Source organism: Mytilus trossulus, chromosome 7 (assembly GCF_036588685.1).
Source record: "Mytilus trossulus isolate FHL-02 chromosome 7, PNRI_Mtr1.1.1.hap1, whole genome shotgun sequence".
Lineage (NCBI taxonomy): Eukaryota > Metazoa > Mollusca > Bivalvia > Mytilida > Mytilidae > Mytilus > Mytilus trossulus.
The window spans coordinates 29,288,067-29,311,842 of record NC_086379.1 but is presented as its reverse complement, the minus strand read 5'-3'; the positions used below and the strand labels follow the sequence as shown (position 1 = coordinate 29,311,842).

Here is a 23,776-nt window from a genome sequence, read left to right as displayed (position 1 = left end):
TTCTCATTTTTTTAGTCTTGGAAACTTAGTAATTTTCATTCAAATAAATGAAAGAGGGCACATTTATTGGTAATCAACTCCTCTTATAATTATAACCAACTTGGCGATTCTTAAACTTCACAGGAAGGTAGCTGATGAACTTTGGTTATGCTACTGCTATTATGGAATTGGTGGATATGTTTTTATGGTATTATGAACCTAATAAGATTATAAGGAAAACATCGCGAATTTTCCCTTTTTAAAAGGAGTTTTTTTCATTTCGTATTTCAAATACTTTTTTATTTCAATGTTCAGTAGAGAGCATTGTCCATTGTTTAAGAAATATTCTGCACAACCCATACATTTGTCTACTTTCCTTTGTTTCCTTGTACCGACATATAGTATATGTCTCTGGTTGCACCCGATAATGTGTTTTCCTCCTTTTATCTCCTTGAATTAAAAGGGATTTATTACAAACAAATGATATAAACCATAGAACTACTAAGACCACTTGGCCCTCCTTATAATAAATGAATCATTCAAAAAATGAAAATTTTCTCTGATTTTGACTGCTTCAAAGGAAACTTACAAGAAATGAAACTGCTGCAAGAAAACGAATATTTTTTGAATGATAGCGGTTCATTGATCAATCTTTCATACAAAAAAGATGTGGTATGATTGCCAATGAGACAACTATTTACAAAAGACCAAAATGACACAAACATTAACAACTATAGGTCACCGTACGGCCTTCAACAATGAGTAAAGCCCATACCGCATAGTCAGCTATAAAAGGCCCCGATGAAACAATGTAAAACAATTCAAACAAGAAAACTAACGGCCTTATTTATGTAACAAAATGAACGAAAAAAAAATATGTAACACATAAACAAACGACAACCCCCGAATTACAGGCTCCTGGCTTGGGACAGGCACATACATATATAATGTGGCGGGGTAAACATGTTAGCGGGATCCTAACCCTCCCCTAACCTGGAACAGTGGTATAACAGTACAACATAAGAACGAACTATAAAAATCAGTTGAAAAAGGGTTAACTCATCAGAGGGACAAAAATACAAGTGGACGTGGCCGGGTACTTATACATCCCGACACAAAAAAAACACAATGAACAGATCTGAGAGTACTCGCAGTTATCTGACAGCTAGTTCAAAGCCACTAACAACTAATAAAAAAATCATGCATCTAAGACTAAACAATCAATCCGTACACATCCAACATCCAATTGATTTAGTGTAAAGACGTCATAAATAGCCAGAGAAAAACATGACCTTGTGCAATTTAAATTTAAATCGGACTTATGATCAATACCATTATAAACACCATTACTCTGATTGTGAGACGAATATAAATAGTATCCAAACAAAAATATTAACAAATAGTTTCATATGATTTTAAATTTAGTCCGAAAAGGTCACTGAGATGTAAGCCATTGTAGGTCGTTTAGGTCCTAACTGAAAAGTACAATACTATAAATTGTTAAACTAATATTTTTTAAATCAGTCGATTCGGATCATCTGAGGTCAAGTTTTATTATATTTTGAATATTCTTTGTGTTTAAATATTTACCTACGAAATGTGTCAAAATTCATTATAAGAAATTTATAATCGGTTAACAGTTATGAATAACATGTCTAACATTTGTTGGTGGATAAATTATTTATTTTAAACGTTGAAATTTCTATGATTTAAAGCTTCTATGATACTAGCTACGAGATATATAAAATATCAAAAGTATGAATGTTTTTGTTCAATCATTAATGAAAGTGAAATAGTGAAATAATAATTTGCTTTTATTAGCTAAAATGGTTTCATTTGTCAAATTAAGCTAATAAACATTGAAAATGAAATATTCACTTGCAAGTGAATAATTCGACCTTATTAAATCCTTAGTCATGTGCACTCCAATTTAACCCCGTAGAAAGAGATAGAATAATGCATACATTGTCCGTGTACGGGTATTTGAAGGAAAAGAATCAACATTGAAAGTGAAACAAAGGTAAATAATTTGATTAACTGATTTGATCCACACAAACTCATTCTTTTAAAAGTAGAAACGACCATAAACATAAATTTTTAATCTATATTACAAAATTTAACAGACCTATAAAAATCCAATTGCACGAGTTGCTTAATCTATTTATATCTATGTTTATGTTTACATCGCTTGTATATGGTCATAGAAGGACAACTTGATAGTTAACTAGTATATGGCGTCTTGGCTAAAATTCAGACGAAACGAAGCTACATCTTATTGAGACCATGTCCTGTAAATTGTTTAATTTATACTTTTGATAGTTTGGAAAAATGTTTAACATTGCTATAAATAAAATATGAGAATTTGAGTCAAATTGGTGAACATGAATTTGGCAGCTAGTGTCCATAATAAACTAATATGTCATATATAAAAAAAGATTCTAACACAAAATATGAACCTTTTTTTTGAAAAGAATTTAAGAGCGTTCGACTGTTTACTTTATTCTCACTTTATAATTTGATCGCATAAAATGAAATGTTTTGATATTGAATAACTTTACAAAAAAATATATGTATCTATAAACATATTTGTACTTACATTAATTAAAGGTACGTGATGTTTCTTGGCAACGGCATTCTCCCGTTTCTGAAGTACTCGGTACATTAAGATAATGTGATGTCTACAATAGACTAGCTAGGCCTGTGCTGTTACACTTCTGATAAAATTACAATGTCTGCAATCTTGAACTACGTACTGGCTCTTCCGGAGTACATGGGTTCAATACTTTATTTTTATTTTGTTTCTTGATGGTCAATCTTTTGCTTTGTATGTACATGTAGTGTCTTGTAGGTTTCCTCTCCTTTTTATTTTAGTCATGATGTCATCTGACCTTTCAGAACGTAGTACTAGTTTAAATGGAAACAATGGTCCGAGATTTTCAAGAAGTCGTTTATAATTTATTTCCAAACGGTACATGCAAGAATTTGCGTACAACGGCCAAATAGTTTATATAGAAGAATTTGAAGCGGATGTGTTTTCCTCATTCATGTAATTTTTGTAATGACTCTTTTTATTTTTATTTTAGCATATTTTACTGTTAGAGATAGTATGGCCGATTTTCATCTTTGTAATCGTGGCTTTAATCAGAACAGCTATACCACCAGAGGACAAACCAACGTGTAAGTGTACGATATGGCATATACATTATAAGTACCAGAAGTGAAGTGTCTTGTAATGGACTCAGTCTATAAGTACCTTTAGTAAACAATAGAGAAAAGATACTTGAAAGATATAGTACGAATTTACCACTTTATTATATTAAAGTTCAACACACTGCTTATAAAGATTTTTCAAGAATAAGAATATAGCTTACATTATGTCAGAATACAAGAACCTCCCTTTGACTATATTTGTGGTGAAAAGATCGCCAATTATTAAACCGTGTTAAAAGTTAGCTGACTTACCGACATATTTTTAGACCAGTTGAGAGATATATAGTAAATCGTCTATCAAACATTTATAAACGTTTTTTTCGTTATAATATCTATGATGAAGTGGCCTTACTATGTAACAATGTCGGTAGATTCTTTCAGAAAAAGTAATGCATATATGGAAGATTTATTACTTTATTGCCCTCGTTCTAGCCTATTTTTTAAAATACGGTCAGATATGATAATCGTAACTAGTTTAAATGATGGGTTGGTTAAGGTAATCAGTATCAAAAACACATTACCGCATTATTGCATAGTAAGAGACCTTAGAAGGATATCAACGTTTTAAAAACTATAGTAAAGTTAGCTGACTTACCGACATATTTTTAGACCAGTTGAGAGATATATAGTAAATCGTCTATCAAACATTTATAAACGTTTTTTTCGTTATAATATCTATGATGAAGTGGCCTTACTATGTAACAATGTCGGTAGATTCTTTCAGAAAAAGTAATGCATATATGGAAGATTTATTACTTTATTGCCCTCGTTCTAGCCTATTTTTTAAAATACGGTCAGATATGATAATCGTAACTAGTTTAAATGATGGGTTGGTTAAGGTAATCAGTATCAAAAACACATTACCGCATTATTGCATAGTAAGAGACCTTAGAAGGATATCAACGTTTTAAAAACTATAGTAAATTCATGTTTAATGCATCAGTAAATTATAAAAAAAAAATACTGGAGGAATTATATAAACGGGCTCAACATGTGCAGAAACTGGAACCGGGTGCATCGACTATATATGTATGCAGGAAAATCACAACTTACGATACAATCGATATAGATTTATAGTTGAGATGGCTATATCAGAAATTTTTATAAATAAAATGAATTGACATGAAATGACTTTTGCTTTTTTATAAAATAATAAAAAAAAACCGTTTCCTGAATTGATTCAGACATTGTTTTACACAACAAATTGCAGCAGCTTATCTACAATTTTAGGTTCATATGCACCTCATGCTATGCCCAGTGCAGGTTTGGTGCCATTCCTACAGTCTTCAATATGCAATATAGATAATAGATGTGAAGACAGACAGAAAATAGAAGACAGACTAGCACAAGCTTCAAAGTAAGTCATGACAGTCTAGATACTTATATGCAATATTAATTTGGTCAAATATTGGATAGGTAAAGCAGCACTTAGCAATTCCGTTTTAGTAGGTAAATGAAGATAGAAATTTATAGAATCCTGGTGACGTATTTTGCTGGTACATGTCTGGAGAAAAGCAACTTTTAGTTCTACATTTTATCTGAGGTCTTTGATCTCTGAAAAAAGTATAATATTCTGTTATTTTGAATATCGATCTCAAACTTAAATTTTCAATATGTGAAAAGATATAATAGTCGTGTTTTGTTTTTAAACTTGTTGATGAAATTTGATATATAAGCTTAGTCTTTTCCTTGCCTCTCAATCTCAATTGTTTCTTCGTTTTAGATTATCAGCTTTAGTGTCCGATGTAGAACCATACATAGTTAAACAATCAACACTTGATGCTTTAGATTCGATAGAAACAGCTGTGGAGCTTGCAGATGTTCTTGTAAATCCTTCCACAAACGGGAGCCTTACATCATTCATTGGTAATGTTTTTATTACAAAATTGTTTATATAATTATGTCAATGTATAGCATGAATAATTAGAAATGTGGACAAACCGGAGAGAGCATCGTTTATATTAAATAGCCTATTGTCAAATGATTTAATCCCAAACTGAATACCGGTCTGCCTCAAATCAGAAAAGAAGTTTTGCATCATTTTTAAAAACAACAGTTTTACGAATATAGTACTAGTTATAGTTATATATTTTCATAGCTCATTCCTTTTCTGCAGTCATAATGCACGAAATAGAAGGGAGTATTGTCCACAACATATTAATCCAGCTGGTAAACTATCATATAACATGTGCATTCAAATTGTCATTTTAGGTAATGATACCTTAATGGTAAAAAGTTTTTTCAAAGATCCTGGAAAAATAAAGACAATCTTAGTTGAAGACATGAAAGTTATGAGTCCTGTTGTAGCAGATGCGTTTCTTAATTCAACTGTGAATGTTATAGAGGTATACAAATATATCAGTAAAAATAGTCTAAAAAAATATTTTCAGTACAGTTAGAAATAAAGAATCTACTGATAGCAATATATCTCTTGCACGTAAGATTTCGAAAAAAAGCAGGCTAAACGGCTGCTATAAAAGGCAGAACTCGTTCCATCAAATAGGAAAGGGTTAAAAATAAGTTATAACAACGTATTTCCAAATTCACTATAAGTGATAAATATGTTTACAAGTAATCTCAATAGATGTTTAGAGTTGTGGTCTCAAGAATTATGATATCGTTTTTAGTTCTGATTTGTAAGTGTTGAGGAAACTTCAATGTATGACTGAGATTTCGACACCTTTTTTAAATATTGAAATTTCTTTTCCTTCATTGCCTACCTGAAGGGAATTATCAGGGAAGTTGCTAGTAAAAGATATTACATATATTTAGGTATAATCATTCCTTATTATTTTAAAAAGTTACTGAATTGCAATTTTTTTTCAACAGTTATTTAATGCCATGACAACAGGATACATAGACTTCAAAGGAATTGTATGTGATCAAACTAAACTTTCCAGTTACATGTTCTTTCAAAAGAACGTAAATATGACAATGGTTACCAGAGAACTTTGTGAGATACCAGATGATGCAATTTCTGGAATTACAGACATGCTTTTACAACAGTTAGATGTTGCTGCTATATTTAGAGTGGTAAGAAATAACGTTTGTATTAAATGTCTCCTCGTTCATATGAATCCTGGATTTTCATTTTTTCTGGTAAGATTTGAAATTCTTTCCATTCTGAAGTTCAAAATATCATTCATTATTTTCAAGGTACACTTCCTTGCTATTTTCAAGAAACAAGACTGTTAACCAACATCAAAAAGGGAAGACTGGCAGGGTTTATAGAATTAGAGAATAATATATATATGGGAAAAAGTAAAGGCGGTAAAAGGACAAAAAAACACAGAATTTTGAACATAGAAATAAAACAGAATATATGATGAGGTTCTAAAATCATAGAGAATAATCACGGGTGCATAGACAAATAACTCAGACCTTTATAAAACTGGTACATAACTCAAGATTCTGTTCCCAAGTTTTTTTTTTTTTTAAATTATCATTATTATATTATTAACTTACATTGAAGTATTTGATTCAAAAATTGTTTTGGAATTCGAGATCGGTACTTAAACTTGTGAATTTAACCAGATCTTGATTTCCCGCCGTTTTTAAAAATGTTTGTAAACATTAGATGTCCTAATTTTTAAACTAAACGCGCAAAGTAATGTAATATGGTTTGTATATTCAGTGATCTTCATTGTAACATTCCTTGTATAAGCAAATCGTTGATTTCACCTCATTGAGTTGAATCTATAATAGATAATCTACACTGCTAATTTAAAACGAAAATTGTCATTCATAGACATTTCACATTATTTTTATACACATGCATACGTTGTACAAAAAATGTTAGTCCAAATTATAATGACGTCTTGGAAGGCTATTATAATTTTTTGCTTTGACGGCTTCCTGCGACGTCGATGTAAGGCTTCAAAGAAAAAAATATAATAGCCTTTTAAGATTTCATAATTATTTGGACTAAAAAAATGTATGACTTGCACACATTTTGCAGCTATATAAATTATCTTATGCTTTATTACCACTGGTCATTAATACTGATCCTGGGCTATTGGTCACTGAGGGCCTCACCCTCTCAGCTGTCAACTGACATTTAATTGATAAATATGTATTTGTATTAATTCCTTCTTCAATCTCAGCTGATGATATTTATAAAATCTACATTAAATTAAGTTGCTGATCCCTGGATGATGTACTGTATGTTTACAACAACCAATAGTTGAACTTTTAAAGATATTTGGGTTTTACAATCTTCTTCAGTGTTTCATGTAGCAAGCAAATTAATAAAAATGTGTTAAAACAGAAAAAAGATGTTGCTTTATAACTTTGTCTATACATGTTTTGTAGTTATTGCTTTAGATTTAAAAAACTTGATTACTATCTTCATCAGGCTAAGTCTTTCACAGCATTATCCATGGACTATGAGTTAGCTGATGGGTTGGATGACATAGCTACAATGATTGACTTGTTATCAGGGACCTCCAGTTTGAGTTCGTTTATTGGTTCAATGTCAGACATACAAAATATGAAGGACATGCTGAAAAACATCCCAATGTACCTTGATACATTGACCAAGATGGGAAAACTAGACACAAGGAGGTAACTATTTACTGCCTTTTAAAGCTTATTTGGTAGAAAAAAAAGATATTTTATCATTCAGCATTAGGCCTAAAAAAAAAATGTTGTGTTTCCGGTCACCTGACCCACCGTCCATCAGACCCAGACTCAAAAGTTTTTAAAGCTGATGTGGGAAAAAAAAAATTTGTATACTTACCAACCGTTTTTTCTGAAAGAAAATAAAAAATTCTAAGTCCCTCGATCTTTTTATCGCCCCAAAAGAAAACAACGCTAATTTTAAACTCGAGGCTTATTTTTAGAATGTATTGGAAAGTGGAATCTTCTTGGCTAATTATATATGTGGGAGCATGCACAGTAGTTATTTTCTTATGTCAGTGTTCGAACATGGCAACACAACACATCCTATTCAATGCGGAAAGTGAGACCATTTGGCAGGAAAAAAAATATTTTTAAATTTTACAGAAAATAACACCTTTTTTGACATTCAGCATGAAATTCATCCAATGTCTAACATCAATGAAAAAAAAACACAACACAAATTTTGTGCTCGGCCACCGGCAAAAATGACTGGACCGATGATTGATGACAATAACAACACTGTTGGAACAATGCAATCTTTTGGAATTAAATTTATCAAATTTTCATGCCAGACCCTGCTTCAAAATGAACCTGATATTAATCCATCTGAAACTGGTCAGCCAGAACAAATTGTTCATGCCTTTAAACAAAACAGAGACAGCAATGAAGCATAATATTATGAAAAAAAAAAATCCCTACCTACATGTACCATGTGTACTGTCCCTTCAAAATTTCAAGGGGGTGATCGGAAACACAACATTTTTTTTTAGGGCCTAAGGCACTTTTGATTTTCTTTGTCTATGAAATTTAGTTTTGTAAAAAGATGTTTTAGTTTCATTAGAAGATGTCAATGATGTGATTTCCTTAAAGATATAATGAGAATGGGACCAGATATCCCTTCTTCTTCTCTTAGACCTTAGATTTATGTTGGATCAAAATTGATATTTCATTTCTGCCTTACAAACTCACACCTTTTAAAATTTTGTTTGCTTTGTTAAACTGTTTATCCTTTCATTTTAAGTTTTGATGATTTGCTGTCTTGGGTTGAACCACTTGTAAAGAGGTACAGTTCAGACCTTACAGGATGGAATCAAACTGTGGCTATGTTCCAACAGTTTAAGCAGATAACAGATGCTGTAGGGTCAGGTATAGCATCATTATTTAGATATTTGTGTGGGTCATACACAGGAAATAATGTATTCTTTCATATTTATAAATTGCATTCTTTTATTAAAAATAGACATAAAAAATGGCTGTAAAAGAAATAAAAATCCAACTTTTAAAGTTTTTTGCCATAATCTTTTCACATTGTTAACATATTTAGTACCAAGTTCAATTTTGTGAAGTTAAACATGTGCTTATTAACTTTTTTATTGTTTGCTTCCACATTTGTTATAAATAAGAAGATGTGATATGAGTGATAATGAGACAACTCTGCAATCAAATAACAATGCTTTAAAAGTAAATAATTATAGGTAAAAGTATGGCCTTCAAGACCTTGGCAAGATAGAAGGTGATCCAAAATGACAATAAAAAAATTCAAATAGGGGAAAATCAATGGTCTAGTGACACTCTAGTCTATAAGAAAACAAAAAAAATCCAGAGAAACACTTATAAACCACACCAACTATCAACAACCACTGAACTTAAGCTCCTGACTTAGGACAGTTGTATACAAATGCAGTGTGCATAAATATTTTAACAGGTGCCAACCTTCACCCAATCTATCTGTATTATCAAGTGAACATTGTCTCACACTACATGTTGTTTGCACTCTAGCTACTGATGTCTTGATAAAGCTTCTTGAAGATTTCTTTTTATTATTTTAGGTACAGATGCCAATTGGACAGCATTATTCAGTAATGGTATGGGTCTGTTAAATAGTCTGAACTCTAATGATACAGATACCACACTGCTTACACAACTAATGGGTATACAATCCATACCAGATTTGACCAACCTGACTATGGCATTATTCGCAGGTGATATGACAGCTCTTTCACAATTGTAAGTATAATTATTCAAGGATTAACAGGTAAATTTATTTAGAATATTCCAACTTTTTTTTTTTAAATCAAGATGCAAGTGATCATTAAAAAATAGGCTTTCAGCCATTTCTCAAATACATTGAGTTGAAATACACTGTAAAATACTTACCGGTAGTCTTTCTTGACTCAGTTATTGTATGCTTACAACAACCAATAATTGAGTCAGTTTTTAATAGATTCATACAGTCTTAAATAAAAAATTATTGTTTTTATTTAATAGGTCAACAACATCTTCCTTGACCTCTATACAACAGATGATAACCTCCATGGTAGGAGAGTCAACAATGCAGTCGATGTTGGGAATAGCTGATACACTGGTTGATATGGCTTTGTTAACAATGGACTATTTAAAAGGTAAAGATCCACTTGTAATAATTGTTCATATTTGATTGGTTACTCATTTTTCAGTACGCCAGATTCTCTGGATAGTCTTTATAATTCTTTATAGTAGCTTTTGGCAGTCTTGCCAATGGTTGTCTGAGTGCTTGTATATATTTGATTAGTGACTTAAAATGAAATACCTATCATGGCTATGTTTGTGTATTCCAGACTCTGTCTTAGTCATTAAAGTAACGTTTGAGTAGCTTCGCCAAGGATGTTTTTGATGGTATGAAATGTTTCAAAAGCCATAAGCAGTTACTCATGTGGGAGTTTTGGTTTGCTTTAAAACTTGGTTTGACTTGCACCACTTTTATTAAAAACTTAAAACTGTAAATTCAGAAATTATTTTATGCATTTATTTTGGCAATTTTTAAGAATAATACTATTAATTAAGATTTTATGTAAATTTGCATACAGATAAATGTTTCAAATTGCAGAACGTGAGTTCTAATTATTGCATAACTGATCCAGTCACAATATTCACATAAATAAAAATCATTGCAATAGTTTATCAACTTACAATATTTATTTATATTTATTTGCAGATTCCAACAGATTTGTAACTGATATGATGAAAGACGATTCAGCTGTTATTAATGCTATGGAGAAACTGACCAATTATGGACCAAATGTAACAATGGAAGTCATGTACAGAATGCTACAAGTAGACAATGTTATGGTGAGTAATAGCCATGGTAGCTCAAGTACAATAGTCTGGTTCAGGTTATAGAATGGAAAATTAAAAAAAAACAATGTGCCTGAAAAAAATCTAGAAAAGAAATAAAAGGAGAAAAACATAAAGAATAATGGGCCAAAAAATTGCAACAGAAATGAGGTTTAGAAAAAAACAAGAACTCACCAGGCGCAGATCCAGAGGGGGGGGGGGGGGTGTCCGGGGTTTGGAACCCCCCTTTTTTTGGACGATCAATGCATTTGAATGGGGACATGTAATTGGAACCCCCCCTTTTGTCCTGGGTTGGAAACCCCTCCTTTTTTGGAAATTTGACTTCATAAATTGTAAGCAGCTTTTTCTTATTAAAATCATAATAATTATTATCAATCTATAAACTTTGTTTGATGGTCTACAACTGCTATTATAAACACACCAAAAAAAATCTGAATTTACAAACCTTACAAACTGATTTTTTTTGCAGACCCAGGTTGCATGGCATATGTGACCATGCTGGAGCCACAAAAAAATGCATCAAAGATTTTTTTTTTATTTGTATTTTCAGACACTGTATAACAGTACAAACAGTTATGTAGCAGTATGCCGTGATGCTATGAAGAATGTGAAGAACATAAACGAAACAACAAGATCCGTGTTGGAGAGTGTACTGTGTATTGATGACATTAGTACAGCTATCAGCCAAATTATGGCAGCATTCAATACACAAACATTCCAGAAACAGGTATGTGATGACAGATGCAAAGTTCAGTGTTTTGAAGAAAAAAAAACTTAATTGTAATTATTCAAAAAAAAATATTATGTTCAATCAGTGAAAGAAATACAAAAAAATAAAAGAAAAATGCATTTCTGAAAAAAATTCACAATTTGATGACATAGAAATTTATTTACATTATCTCTTGAAAACTATGATAAAGTTAGAAAAGGAAAATATGTTGTCTGCTCTGTGGTTGGGTTGGTGTCGCTTTGACACATTCAGCATTTCCTTTCTCAATTTAATTAGAAAGAAAACTTTTTGAAAATGACATTCTGTATCTTTTCCAGATGGAGACTCATTTAATGAAAATGGATAATATACTGAGTATGACAACTGTACCATCAGAAGTAAAACTAGATGATGTATATAAAAAAGTAGAGAATTTTACAGCAGAAATTGGTATGTTTATGAACATGTCATCGTGGTTTGGCGATATAACATCAGCGACAGGAATAGATACAAATACAGAGGAATGGAAGCAAATATCTGACAAAATCTCTGGTATGATGAGTCAAACTAGGTAAGATATTTTAATTCATCTACATTATGAATTGAAAAAAGGGTTTGTTACAGTTATTTACCTCTCTTTGATCTCAAACAAAATTAAAATGTTAATGTGTTTTTAATTTCTTTTCTTTCATTTTTCATTAAGCCACATATATGTAATAAAAAAATGAAACAGTAGAGGAAAATATCATAAATTTGAGTGTGATGCACAGACAGACAAAGTGCATATATATTTAGCTATTTAGCTACGTTCTGTGTTGCCAGTCAGAGATTAAAATTAGAAATAATATGGTATCTTTTACTCAAGAAAACATATGTCTTGTAGTTGGCCAGTAGTTGTTGTGACATTAGGACCATTGATAGAAGAAACAGAGATGTGGAAATCAATGGAACCTACAATTAGAGCTGTCAACACATTTATGGAGTCAAGTGTAAAACAGATGGAACAATTAAATGGTAAGAACTGATGCTGCTATTCTTCATTTGTAGTCAAAGTCGTTACACACCTTATGTCCTGGGTTAATGCTAGGTGGATTTTTATAGCCATAATTTAATGATGCTTTTCTGCATCTGTTTTAAGCACTAATATTAAAGTTTTGGTTCTCATATCCATTATAAGTCCAGTTCGTCAACATAAATGCTGTATAGATTTTGTTTTTGACCACTATTATTGCTAAGGACCCTGATTGATTCAAACAAATGTACTGTTATATGATATCTTCTTGAAATATTGTTGATTCATTCATTTTCAAGTATACAAATTTTCATGTATAGAGGAAAACTTCATAGATATTTACTTTTCCTTGTTTTTGCCAAAGTCTATACACAAACCTGGAGTAAATGTGTTCTTTGTTCTGGAGTAAATATGTTCTTTGTGGAGTAAATATGTTCTTTGTTCTGGAGTAAATGTGTTCTTTGTGGAGTAAATGTGGTCTTTTTTCTGGAGTAAATGTGTTCTTTGTGGAGTAAATGTGTTCTTTGTTCTGGAGTAAATGTGTTCTTTGTGGAGTAAATGTGTTCTTTGTTCTGGAGTAAATGTGTTCTTTGTTCTGGAGTAAATGTGTTCTTTGTGGAGTAAATGTGTTCTTTGTTCTGGAGTAAATGTGTTCTTTGTGGAGTAAATGTGTTCTTTGTTCTGAAGTAAATGTGTTCTTTGTTGAATGTTTAAATTTTTGGTTTACCATTATTCATGGAATCCCATGTCATGATGATTCTGAAGTATTCTATTTTAAATATTTCAGATGCCTCTAGTTCTATGTCAAAGATGAATGAGATGCTTAAGTATGTCATGAATTATTCTCCTGAACTTGTACAAGGAGTCTTTGATATGATGAAAAACCCAGAGATGGTAAGACAACTTTGTTATATCTGAATTTACAAACATAACCAGTGGTTTAGAATTGAGATTGTAATAAAAGAAAACAAAATTACTGATAAGAATTAAAAAAAAACCAACAGTTTAAACACAAGTTCAAAAACACTATTGCATTCAGAATGGTGTCTATTTACAAACAAAATAAATAAGTAACACCTTATTTTGTAAATAGATGTAGTTTGAAATAGAAAAAAACGATCACAAAAAAACCCCACACAAAAGCAAAAAGTTCCAATGAGTTAAAATACATGCACTTATATTTTAATTTGCTAAGTGAACGTGAAAAGAGCTCTTCCAAATGATGTCTGGTATTATTTTAGATGAATGCTGCCTTTTCCAGTAAAGACATGGCAGATTTTTGTCAGAAACAGATTTTGTTGAGCATGTCTATGCCTTCCTATGTTCCTGTCACTGAAATTAATGACATGATGTGTACTACAAACTGGACAGAAGTAATCATTGAAATGACAGCAATGTACGATATGACTGGTGCAATCGAAAAGGTGGGTCAGAAATAGTATTGAGTTTTTTTATATTAAAAGTATAAATAATGGTTTCATAAAAAAAAAGTTTATCATCCAATGCAAGGTTAGAAAAATTTGAAATTTATTTAGTTCTCAGTTTAAGATAATTAATATAAATGATATTGAATTAGCATCTGCATTGTGAACAAAACAAAGATATAGAATAGGCTCTAATGTAGCCTTTAATTTTAGGTGACAATAGTTCATGTATGGGTTTATTTGATGAAATTTAAGTCTTGTCTTTCTTGCCCATTTCTTTAAAGACAGGACACAGCTAAAGAGACCATATGAAATAGGGACAACTTAATCAAAATCAATTTGATTATTTTTAATTTATTTCAGATGATGTCTGCAATGATGGACAACAGTACAGAGTCATCTCCCTTTGATTGGACAGGCATGGTTAAAAATGTGGATAAGATGGTTACAATTTACAGCAGTCCTACACCACTAATGGAGGGAAATCCTATTGTCACTATTATGTCAATGAATATGTCTGTCTTACAAGAGACTATGAATGTTGTTATGAATAACCTTCAGAAAATGAATGTACAAAATATTACTGCGTAAGTTTCAAACATTTTAAAACTGAATACAATTTATTAATTATTGATAATAAAATTGAGAAAGGAAATGGGGAATGTGTCAAACGGACAACAACCCGACCATAGAGCAGACAACAGCCAAAAGCCACCAATGGGTCTTCAATGTAGCGATAATTCCCACATCTGTATGTGTCACTAGTCTAGTACATGCAGTAATAATGACTTCATACTAAACTTCGAATAATACACGAGAAACTAAAACTAATGTTGCATAAAGAGATCAAAATATTTTGCTGGGATGTTTCCTGTTGAATTGCTTTCAGCACCACTCAAGCTATATTTGGTTTATAAGCAACAGTGAGCGGTGAGGTTAAGCTCTGTGTCAAACATCACTATGAGTTTCAGAGGAAGAACAGCAATCAAGTAGGGTTCCTTTGTAAATAACTAATCAAATTGGTCAAAATCTTCATTTTGAAAACACAAATTGAGGTACAGTTTATAAATGGATATGATTCAGAGCACAACTAAAAATCCATAGAATAATTTTGAAAAAAATTTATTGCTTTTCTGTATTTTGCTGGGTATTTCTATTAACAAAAGGATACTGTCATACATGTATTTTATTATGAAATTATTTCTTTATTTCTAGTTTGACATCCTTAGGCCTTTCTATGATGGAACAGTTAGATTCAACCATGTCTTCTAACAACATGTGGAGAACAATGAAAGTCTACTTAGATGTTTGGAATAGCTATGTTATATTGGCTAATAAACAGTTAGAAAATCCACAGTGTGAGTTAAGCAGTTTCAACTTAGCATTGTGAATTGATTTATTTTTGTGTGTACCAATTTTCATTAACACTTTTTTTGCTTTATTTCTTTGAATACGATTCCTTGCAACTTGTCTTTGAAATTTTTTACTTTTTGTAGCATATTTACCTAAGGATCCAAGTTTAACATATTTGTAATAATTTTTATTCATGGAATTTTTTCTCTCCTGAAAGTTGGGGAAAAAATAAGGCAATCACTAAAACCAATTGATTACTTGGTTACAATACAATGACCTATTATAAGTTATAAAGTGCTTATTTTTTTTAAGAATGTAAAACAGTAAATTATAAAAATCATTTTTTTAACACAGAGAAACAATATTTTCAGATGTACATTTTTATTTTTCAGTAATTGTTGATATAAATTTGCTGGCCAATATGTCATCAACATTTGCTGAATTCATACAGACATCGTCTGCTACCATTCCTGGTCTACTGGAAGCTTTGAAAAATACAACTGTTGATGTCACACAGGTATAAACTTGATTTTGTATAGTTTATCTTATACTTTTAGCAGTTGCTTATATAATGTAGATTGGTTATATATTTGTACTACCTCTTTTTAGCAGATATGGGGCCAGGAGGTGTCTGTTGACTCTTCTGTAAATCTTTTTGTCCACCCCACGTTTGTATCTGTTTTCTGAAACATTCACAAAATCTTATCATAATAACACCTTCCAACAAACTCAAATTTAATTAAAATCAATAACCGTACAACTTCACATTAAAGATTGAATTGCTTCATATTTTTTTCATCTCTGGGCCTTATATAGCTGACTTTTTGGTATTGCTTTTTCTCGTTGTTGATGGGCATGGTCGTAGAGTTGTCTATTATTGCTTACATCCACTTTATTTGAACTTTGGTAGATATTTGTCTCAATGGCAATCTACCACAGAACAATATCTTTATTATTAAATTGCCTTTCATTTCAGTTCTTCAAAGTATTAATTGCTGGAGATTGGACAAAGATTTGTCAGGGTACAAAAATAACTGATCTGCTTACATCATCTCCTAATACAGATCTGGCTAAGTTTGAAGATGACCTTTGTAAGATGGACTGGACAAAAATATTAATTGAGCTTGGAGAAAACCAAGATGTTGACATAAAGCTTTTTACAGAAAAGGTAAATTATTGTGGCAAAATGCCTTTCCCAATATTGAAAATGATAAATTGATGTGGTGCCATTCCATATACTGAAAAAAGTAAATCAGTTCCATACAAGCACAAATGTAAATCATTGTGACAAAATGCCTTTTCATATATATGGAAACAGGTAACTCAATGTGGCAAAATGTCTCTTGGTATGTGAAAAAAAGGTAAATCAATGTGGCAAAATGTCTCTGGGTATGTGAAAAAAGGTAAATCAATGTGGCAAAATGTCTCTTGGTATGTGAAAAAAGGTAAATCAATGTGGCAAAATGTCTCTTGGTATGTGAAAAAAAAGGTAAATCAATGTGGCAAAATGTCTCTTGGTATGTGAAAAAAGGTAAATCAATGTGGCAAAATGTCTCTTGGTATGTGAAAAAAGGTAAATCAATGTGGCAAAATACCTTTCCATATATGATAAAAAGTTAATCATTGTGTCAAATGCCCTTTGATAAATGAAAGATTGAACTTCAAATACATCAATGATCTGCTAAATTAATATTTTACTACATGTATCAATAAATAGAAAACACTCATAGTTTGTGACAGAGGGGTCTTGAGTCCGAATCTCTCTTGACTATGCCGCAGGATAAATCTATGATTTTCTCTAAATACTTATCATTTTAAAATTTGTTCTATGTTGTAGTTTTTATTAAATGTTTATTTTCAGATCACTAATTTATTCATTATTGATCGTAACAATGTGACCAATATTGACCTTGACTGGAATGCTATTGAGAAGAACACAGGCAGAATGTTTGAATTACTGATGACAGTCAATGTTGATAGTCTAATATCCTGGGACAAACTATTTACACAGTTTGACTTACAGAAATCTAATACAACTTGGAATGACTTCATATCTGTTTTCACTATGACCAAAGATTTAGATGTGAAAAAGTAAGTAGCAGTTGATATTATGAAGCATGGCTTATTAATTGAATCAAGTTTTGGAAAGTGTAAATTGTGATATTATCAAACATGTAGACCTATTAGTTATGGGTATAAATTTTAGGACTATATTTTCCTGTACTCTGACTGTCATGTCTTGGTATACCCATGGATAGCACCTTCTTTTCCTTTTAAAGGGGACAGTGCATTTTTGGGCTTATTGATCCTATAAGTTTATTGAAAATTAGAATAAGTTTATATGATGCCATCTTTCTTCATTTGCTGTTTTAAATAATTTGATAGATATTTTCATTGAATATATATAATACTATTGACAAGAAACAAACGTTAACATAGATTTTTTTTTATAAAGAACTGAAAAAGTTATAAATGAAATAATATGCCATATTTCATTCTGGCATTATCAATTGCTAACTTATAAAATCAAACAAGTAACTTTTTTACCTAATTTATCATTTTCTGTCTTTTTCAGTTTAATGAATATTTTTGATGGATTAAATGCAGTGGGGACATCTTTGATCAATATGAATCTAAATAGTACAGCATCTGCCATGGAAGCCAATATTGTGCAGTCCTTGCTCTATCAACAACTTCACATCTATAAATTTATAGTCATTCAACTCCAATATTTTAATGGTAAGTTTACTTGTCTGAAGGAATGTATTAGGAAAAACATATTTCTTTTCAAATCTTACTTCTTTTTGATGGAAAAAGAAAAAAAAGAAAAGTTTTGTTTTATTATGTTTTCCCTGAAGAAAAGTATTAAGAAAAACATTTCTTTTTTATCACACTTTTTTTATGACAAAAGAAAAGTTTTATGTTTGTTTTGTTGGGTAACAATCTCACATGTTGTAGCATTAGTTTTTCATCTGTCTGTCCACCTGTTAGTATGTCTGTCCCATTGAATTCAATGGCATTTTTCTAGAAAATTTTAAAACAAGAGGTCTGAGACCACAATTATTTCGTAGTGCATTTCCGTTAGAAAATGAAAATTAAAAAAATCCCAACTGCGCTTTCTCAATGAAATTTTTACAGTGTTGTACTACTTTTAGGACAAATTATATCAAAATTATAGAAAACTTCATCGGCTCTTGCAATTTGAGGCATAAAACATGGAGAAATAGATTTGGAAGGGGTATAAATAAATTAGCAAGTAACCCACTGTCAACACAAGGGACTATATTTGTGAAGTTAGTTATCAGGCTTTATATCTGCTTGCTTTACTGTGTGATATGCTTTCTGGTTCATTTCTGATCAATTTACCTGTTGACCAATTACCTATATATGCTATCACATTATGGCCTCATCTGAAAAAAAATTGTCACATTTTTCTTAAGAATTACGATTCAGAGCTTCCTTTAATTTGTTATCAGGCTTCCTTTGAATATGTTTTACTGTGTGATGCATTGTCAGATTCATTGCAATTGAAATGCTGTTAACCAATTTTCTTAAACCGTGTGTATTATAAGGGAGCAGTAGTTCACAGTTTCACTTACATTTATGTGAGATATACAATATCTGTTTATTTCCATAGCACAACACATTCTATATTTATATTAAATTTATTTCAGATACAGGAAATGTTGATTTAAGACAATATTTTAATTCTGAAGAAGTCAATAGATTGTTAGACACTATAGCATTTTCTCCAGAGGTCAGCACTGTAGCTTTATTGACACTGGTGGACACATTGCAGGATCCCAATAAGGTGAGATATTTCACATCTTAAAAAGAAACCTCAACAATTACACCTTTTATCATTTTTGTACATGAAAGTGTAGATGTTGAATCATTGTTAGTGGTTAACTTGGAAATCGCCCGACATGGGCTATGTCATTTAAATTTTGGCTGTAGGGGTAGTACTTTTCATTGGCAGATCCAGGGGTGTGTGGGGGTTGGAACCACCTTTTTTTTGGGCCGATCAATGCATTTGAAAGGGGACATATAATTGGAAACCCCCCTTTTGTCCTGGGTTGGGAATCCCAGACCCCCCTTTTTAAAATGGATGGATTCGCCCCTGCTTTTGTTTATGTATTCATATTTTTCAGTGGGTTTGATAATGTATTTTTAATCAAGCTATTTAAAAAGTTGGTTTTACAGATTTAAACAGCTGACATATATGTAACAGCTCTTGGTGAAAGTAAAATTAAATTTACCAATTGCAAGAAATTTGATAACAGAAATATTATTTTGTTCAAATTAAAAAAAAAGTTGGATTTTTAATTCTGTATGTGCTTTTCAAATGTGAACAAACACAATATTGTTGAAGTAAAAGTAGAAAATGTTAATTCTTTAATGTTTTGCAGAGAGGAACAATTAAAAAAATAACCATATTATACATTTATTTAACTCTTTTAACAATTTTTTTTCAGGTCACCATGGTATTGAATTCCTGGGAAGAAATGTGTTCTGATCTGTCAGTTTTCAAGTCAGTTATTTCAATCCCTGCTAATACAAGTGTAGACCCTGCTGATCTGCAAACCAAAATATGTGGGGTTTACATTAATTACACCAAGTTGTATGAGGAATTGATTGCAGGTGTTGATGGTTTACCAGAACTCATTGAAGCTGTAAGTTGCTTAGTAAACAAGAAAATTACATATAAAGAACAGATTTGACTTTTCAGAATAAGGAGCTCTTTTGTTAAAAAATTGTTAAGACTAAAATTGATTGTAAATTATACTGAAATGGTCATGACTAAACAAACAAGTGTTTTACTCTTTTTAGAGATCTTTTGTAAAAAAAGAGGCAGATATATATTAAAAAAAAAAAAAAAATCTCATAATTTTCAATTTTGTTTGAAATTTTGTAAGTCTTTTAATCAACATGGTAGACAACTCACTTTTAACAATCCTTTAGATGAGGAGTTATTTTTTAGAACACACAAACCAATGAATATGATCATTGTCAAGAAAGACTTATTATTGTGGATTCAATTTTTTCAGTTAACTAAAATGAATGGTTCTGCTGTGCCAACAGAATTCTGGAAGATTTACGAGACTTATAATGAGCTGTTGATGGACATGATAAACAACCCACCAAATATAACTATTAGTGACAGCAATGCATGGCTAATGGAGTCACAATATACCAAGGCATGGGAAAGCTTTGTATCCAGAGTAACTGATGGATTGAAGCCAGAAAATTATATAGCGTAAGACATTTTGTGAAGATATGTTTTTTTTTTCATTTGAATATTTTACTTCATATAAATTGGCACATATAATAAATTTGGATCAATGTAACCAAAATTTTCTTAAACAAGTTTAATATAAAGAAAATCTTACAGTTATACACAATAGCTATACTGTGTAGTGCAATATTTGTTTTGATTAGTTTTTATTAAAAAAAAATCTAAACAGGTTAAATATTACAAAAATCTTACATTTATGTAAAATAGGTTTTATTTGTATTGCAATTTTTGAATTTTTAGTTTTTTGAAGATCTACATAAAATTTAGCTTCACACGAGTGCTAGATCAGGCAATGCTTGCTGTGTTTTTTTTAATGGTTTACAATCTTTTTCTTCTTTTAAATATTTTATTTATGATATGTGATATGATATCTTAGCTAGTACTTTTCTTTTCCTTAGGACACTCACCAGTTTTTCACAAAAGTCACAAGAAGCTGCCTTGAGTACTCTGGCCTCAGTCCCAGAATTCAATGCTATTTTGAACTATGTCAGTGTATATATGAAAGTCATATTGAACAGATTCAACCAAAGTACTAGTAAGTTGAACTACATGTTGATTAATAGTTATAAATTTGAAAAGCTACCTCATAGCAAGTTAGAAAGCAACCCAAAACAATGGGAAGACTCTGACACTAGAATTTGAGAATTCCTGAAAATGATATTGAAAAAGTTTTAACCATTCACTTGCCAGTAGCAATTTTTTCTAAATAAGTCAGTGGCGGATCCAGGGGGAGGGTTCCCGGGTTTGGAATTCCCCTTTTTTTGACCGATGAATGCATTTGAATGGGGACATATAGTTGGAACACCCCCTTTGTCCTGGGTTGGGAACCCCCCTTTTTAAAATGGCTGGATCGGCCCCTGTAAGTATAGATTCTGCTTGTTAATTAATGAAAAGCAATGTGTGGCATCTTGAGTTATTGATCCAATTTTATAAAATTTTCAGTAGTAGATTCTTAGTAACTAGAGTAAAGAAGTTTGCAATATCAAGTATAACATGATATTGGAAATCTATTGGTACATCATAAATGCATAACATTTTGAAAACATCTAATTTCAGGTGTAAATGATTTCACCTCTCTGTTTAATGGTTATCCTGAGATGGAGAAAGTTACAGCATTAATGGATGATTTACCACAATTATATCAAGTCTGGGTGTTTAACAGTATTTATCATTCTAATAAGGTAGGTGAACTTGAAAAATCTTTTTGCTCTCATTTATATTAAAAAAAAGTTAAACAATCTATATACATATATATTAAGAAGGGATCAGAGATCTACATTTGTATGAAGATTTTTTTTTATAAAGCTGATATTGATAAGAAACAGATTGAAAAGAAACAATCAGAAAGCAGTTATTACTTTATCTCTTTTTTATTTTCAGATTTCAAGCTTACTGGTAAATTTACAGAGTTGGGACCAGTTCTGTGATATGACTGATCCCCTGTTTGATGTTCCAGGATCCAATTTTAGTATATCTGGATTTCAATCTGCCCTCTGTAATCTGAACTTGACGAGACTTATGCTAGAAGCTACTGAATATAATGCTGTACCTGAAATAGAACAATTGGTAAGATTGATTTATTTTTACATGTACAAAATATACATAGTTATGTGATAAGTTTATCTACAATCATGGCAGGGACATAACTAATTGTTAAGACTGTTGTTTTACTTTATTTTGTGTATGTTATCAGAATTGTTAAAAAAAAAAAGCCAAAGGGATAAGTATGAATATGCCAAAAAATGTCTTTTGTTCTTTTCTGAAAAAGTCATGATACATGAATAGTTTAACTGCCTTTCATGGAAAGAAGGGTGGAAATTAATAATTTCAGGGGGAATTTTCTAGTTTAGAAGTTAGACAATGGAAGTGGATGTTTCTAATGCAGGATGATTGGAAATTCACAGATTTAAACAAATGGAAATGTAAAAAATAATGTTATGAAAAGATGTGTATTAAAAACTTTACAGGTGGTTTTGATTGGCTGATGGCAGATAAAATGTGTTTGATTTTGATACAAAACTTCAAAATGTGTTGCTGATTATAACTTTTTCTTGCAGTTTTCAAACACCAGTGGCTCACTACACATAGTCAACACAACAGAACTTGTTGCACAGTTTAAACAACTTTCAAACTTGTTGATGGGATATATAGAAAAGACAACAAATAGTGGTCTTGGTAACTACACACTACCAAAGTTCTTAAATATGCAGCATTGGATTGATGCATCTGAGATGTTAAATTCTATAATAAGTGATCCAGCAAGACTTATGCAGTAAGTTTAATATTGAATGTACAAGTATGGGTTTACCTAGCTATAAAACCAGGTTTAACCCACTATTTCCTACGGATAAAACCTGGACCAAGAAAATATTATGACATTTGTTTTTCACTTGTTTGACTTTGATTTTGTCAGTTTTTATAGAATTCATCTTTTTGAAATATGCCTTGAAGTTTGGAATTAAATTTTTCTCTTTAATACAAAATAATGAGTTGATACAAAACTTTGCCATCTGTTAAACAATTTTTGTAAAAGGGTAAAACCTATTCAGATTGTGACTGCAGCTTTTCAAAATATGGTTGATTGCTTTTGCTATACTCTGGCAATTTTAGGTAAATATCAAGCCTTTTCATCCTGAGGAGATAAAATAGGTAGGCATTGTATATTTGATAAATCTGTAGTAATGTAAAGGTGCTTTGGTCTGATTTTTACAAAGCTATTTTATGGACATAAATTATTTTTTAATGTTTTTTTTTTTTTCTTCAGGTTGTCAACATCGTTACCTAGTGTACTTCAGTCAACCAGTAATGCAACTAATCTGCAAGGGCTAATACAAACAATGGTAGACAGTGATCCAGTATTTAAACAATCTATACAGACATATAAAGCTTTCTACATAATCTTTCAACATTTTATCAGTAGGATAGAGAATAGTGAGTTCATTTTTAAATATATTACCAACATCTTACAGCTTATATACTTTAGTTTGTATAAAGAACCTGTTTTTTTTAAATAATCCATACAGACATATAAAGCTTTCTACATAAACTTCAAACAATTT

General features: G+C 31.0%; 1 protein-coding gene across 1 annotated transcript in view; it reads left to right on the top strand.

Moving 5' to 3' along the window:
• LOC134726332 (uncharacterized) overlaps window positions 1–23,776 on the top strand; it is a 98,834-nt gene that overhangs the window by 9,703 nt on the left and 65,355 nt on the right. The window contains exons 3-31 of the mRNA XM_063590732.1: window positions 3,063–3,156; window positions 4,420–4,546; window positions 4,913–5,055; window positions 5,401–5,534; window positions 6,019–6,222; window positions 7,544–7,752; window positions 8,831–8,955; window positions 9,639–9,816; window positions 10,078–10,211; window positions 10,784–10,917; window positions 11,474–11,650; window positions 11,971–12,203; window positions 12,516–12,646; window positions 13,432–13,538; window positions 13,886–14,068; window positions 14,432–14,655; window positions 15,284–15,426; window positions 15,814–15,938; window positions 16,398–16,589; window positions 17,283–17,512; window positions 17,997–18,160; window positions 19,096–19,232; window positions 19,897–20,094; window positions 20,470–20,678; window positions 21,116–21,252; window positions 21,774–21,898; window positions 22,098–22,283; window positions 22,775–22,989; window positions 23,482–23,648. Of these exons, the coding sequence (XP_063446802.1) occupies window positions 3,063–3,156; window positions 4,420–4,546; window positions 4,913–5,055; window positions 5,401–5,534; window positions 6,019–6,222; window positions 7,544–7,752; window positions 8,831–8,955; window positions 9,639–9,816; window positions 10,078–10,211; window positions 10,784–10,917; window positions 11,474–11,650; window positions 11,971–12,203; window positions 12,516–12,646; window positions 13,432–13,538; window positions 13,886–14,068; window positions 14,432–14,655; window positions 15,284–15,426; window positions 15,814–15,938; window positions 16,398–16,589; window positions 17,283–17,512; window positions 17,997–18,160; window positions 19,096–19,232; window positions 19,897–20,094; window positions 20,470–20,678; window positions 21,116–21,252; window positions 21,774–21,898; window positions 22,098–22,283; window positions 22,775–22,989; window positions 23,482–23,648 (4,765 nt within the window). The remainder of the gene's footprint in view (window positions 1–3,062; window positions 3,157–4,419; window positions 4,547–4,912; window positions 5,056–5,400; window positions 5,535–6,018; window positions 6,223–7,543; window positions 7,753–8,830; window positions 8,956–9,638; window positions 9,817–10,077; window positions 10,212–10,783; window positions 10,918–11,473; window positions 11,651–11,970; window positions 12,204–12,515; window positions 12,647–13,431; window positions 13,539–13,885; window positions 14,069–14,431; window positions 14,656–15,283; window positions 15,427–15,813; window positions 15,939–16,397; window positions 16,590–17,282; window positions 17,513–17,996; window positions 18,161–19,095; window positions 19,233–19,896; window positions 20,095–20,469; window positions 20,679–21,115; window positions 21,253–21,773; window positions 21,899–22,097; window positions 22,284–22,774; window positions 22,990–23,481; window positions 23,649–23,776) is intronic.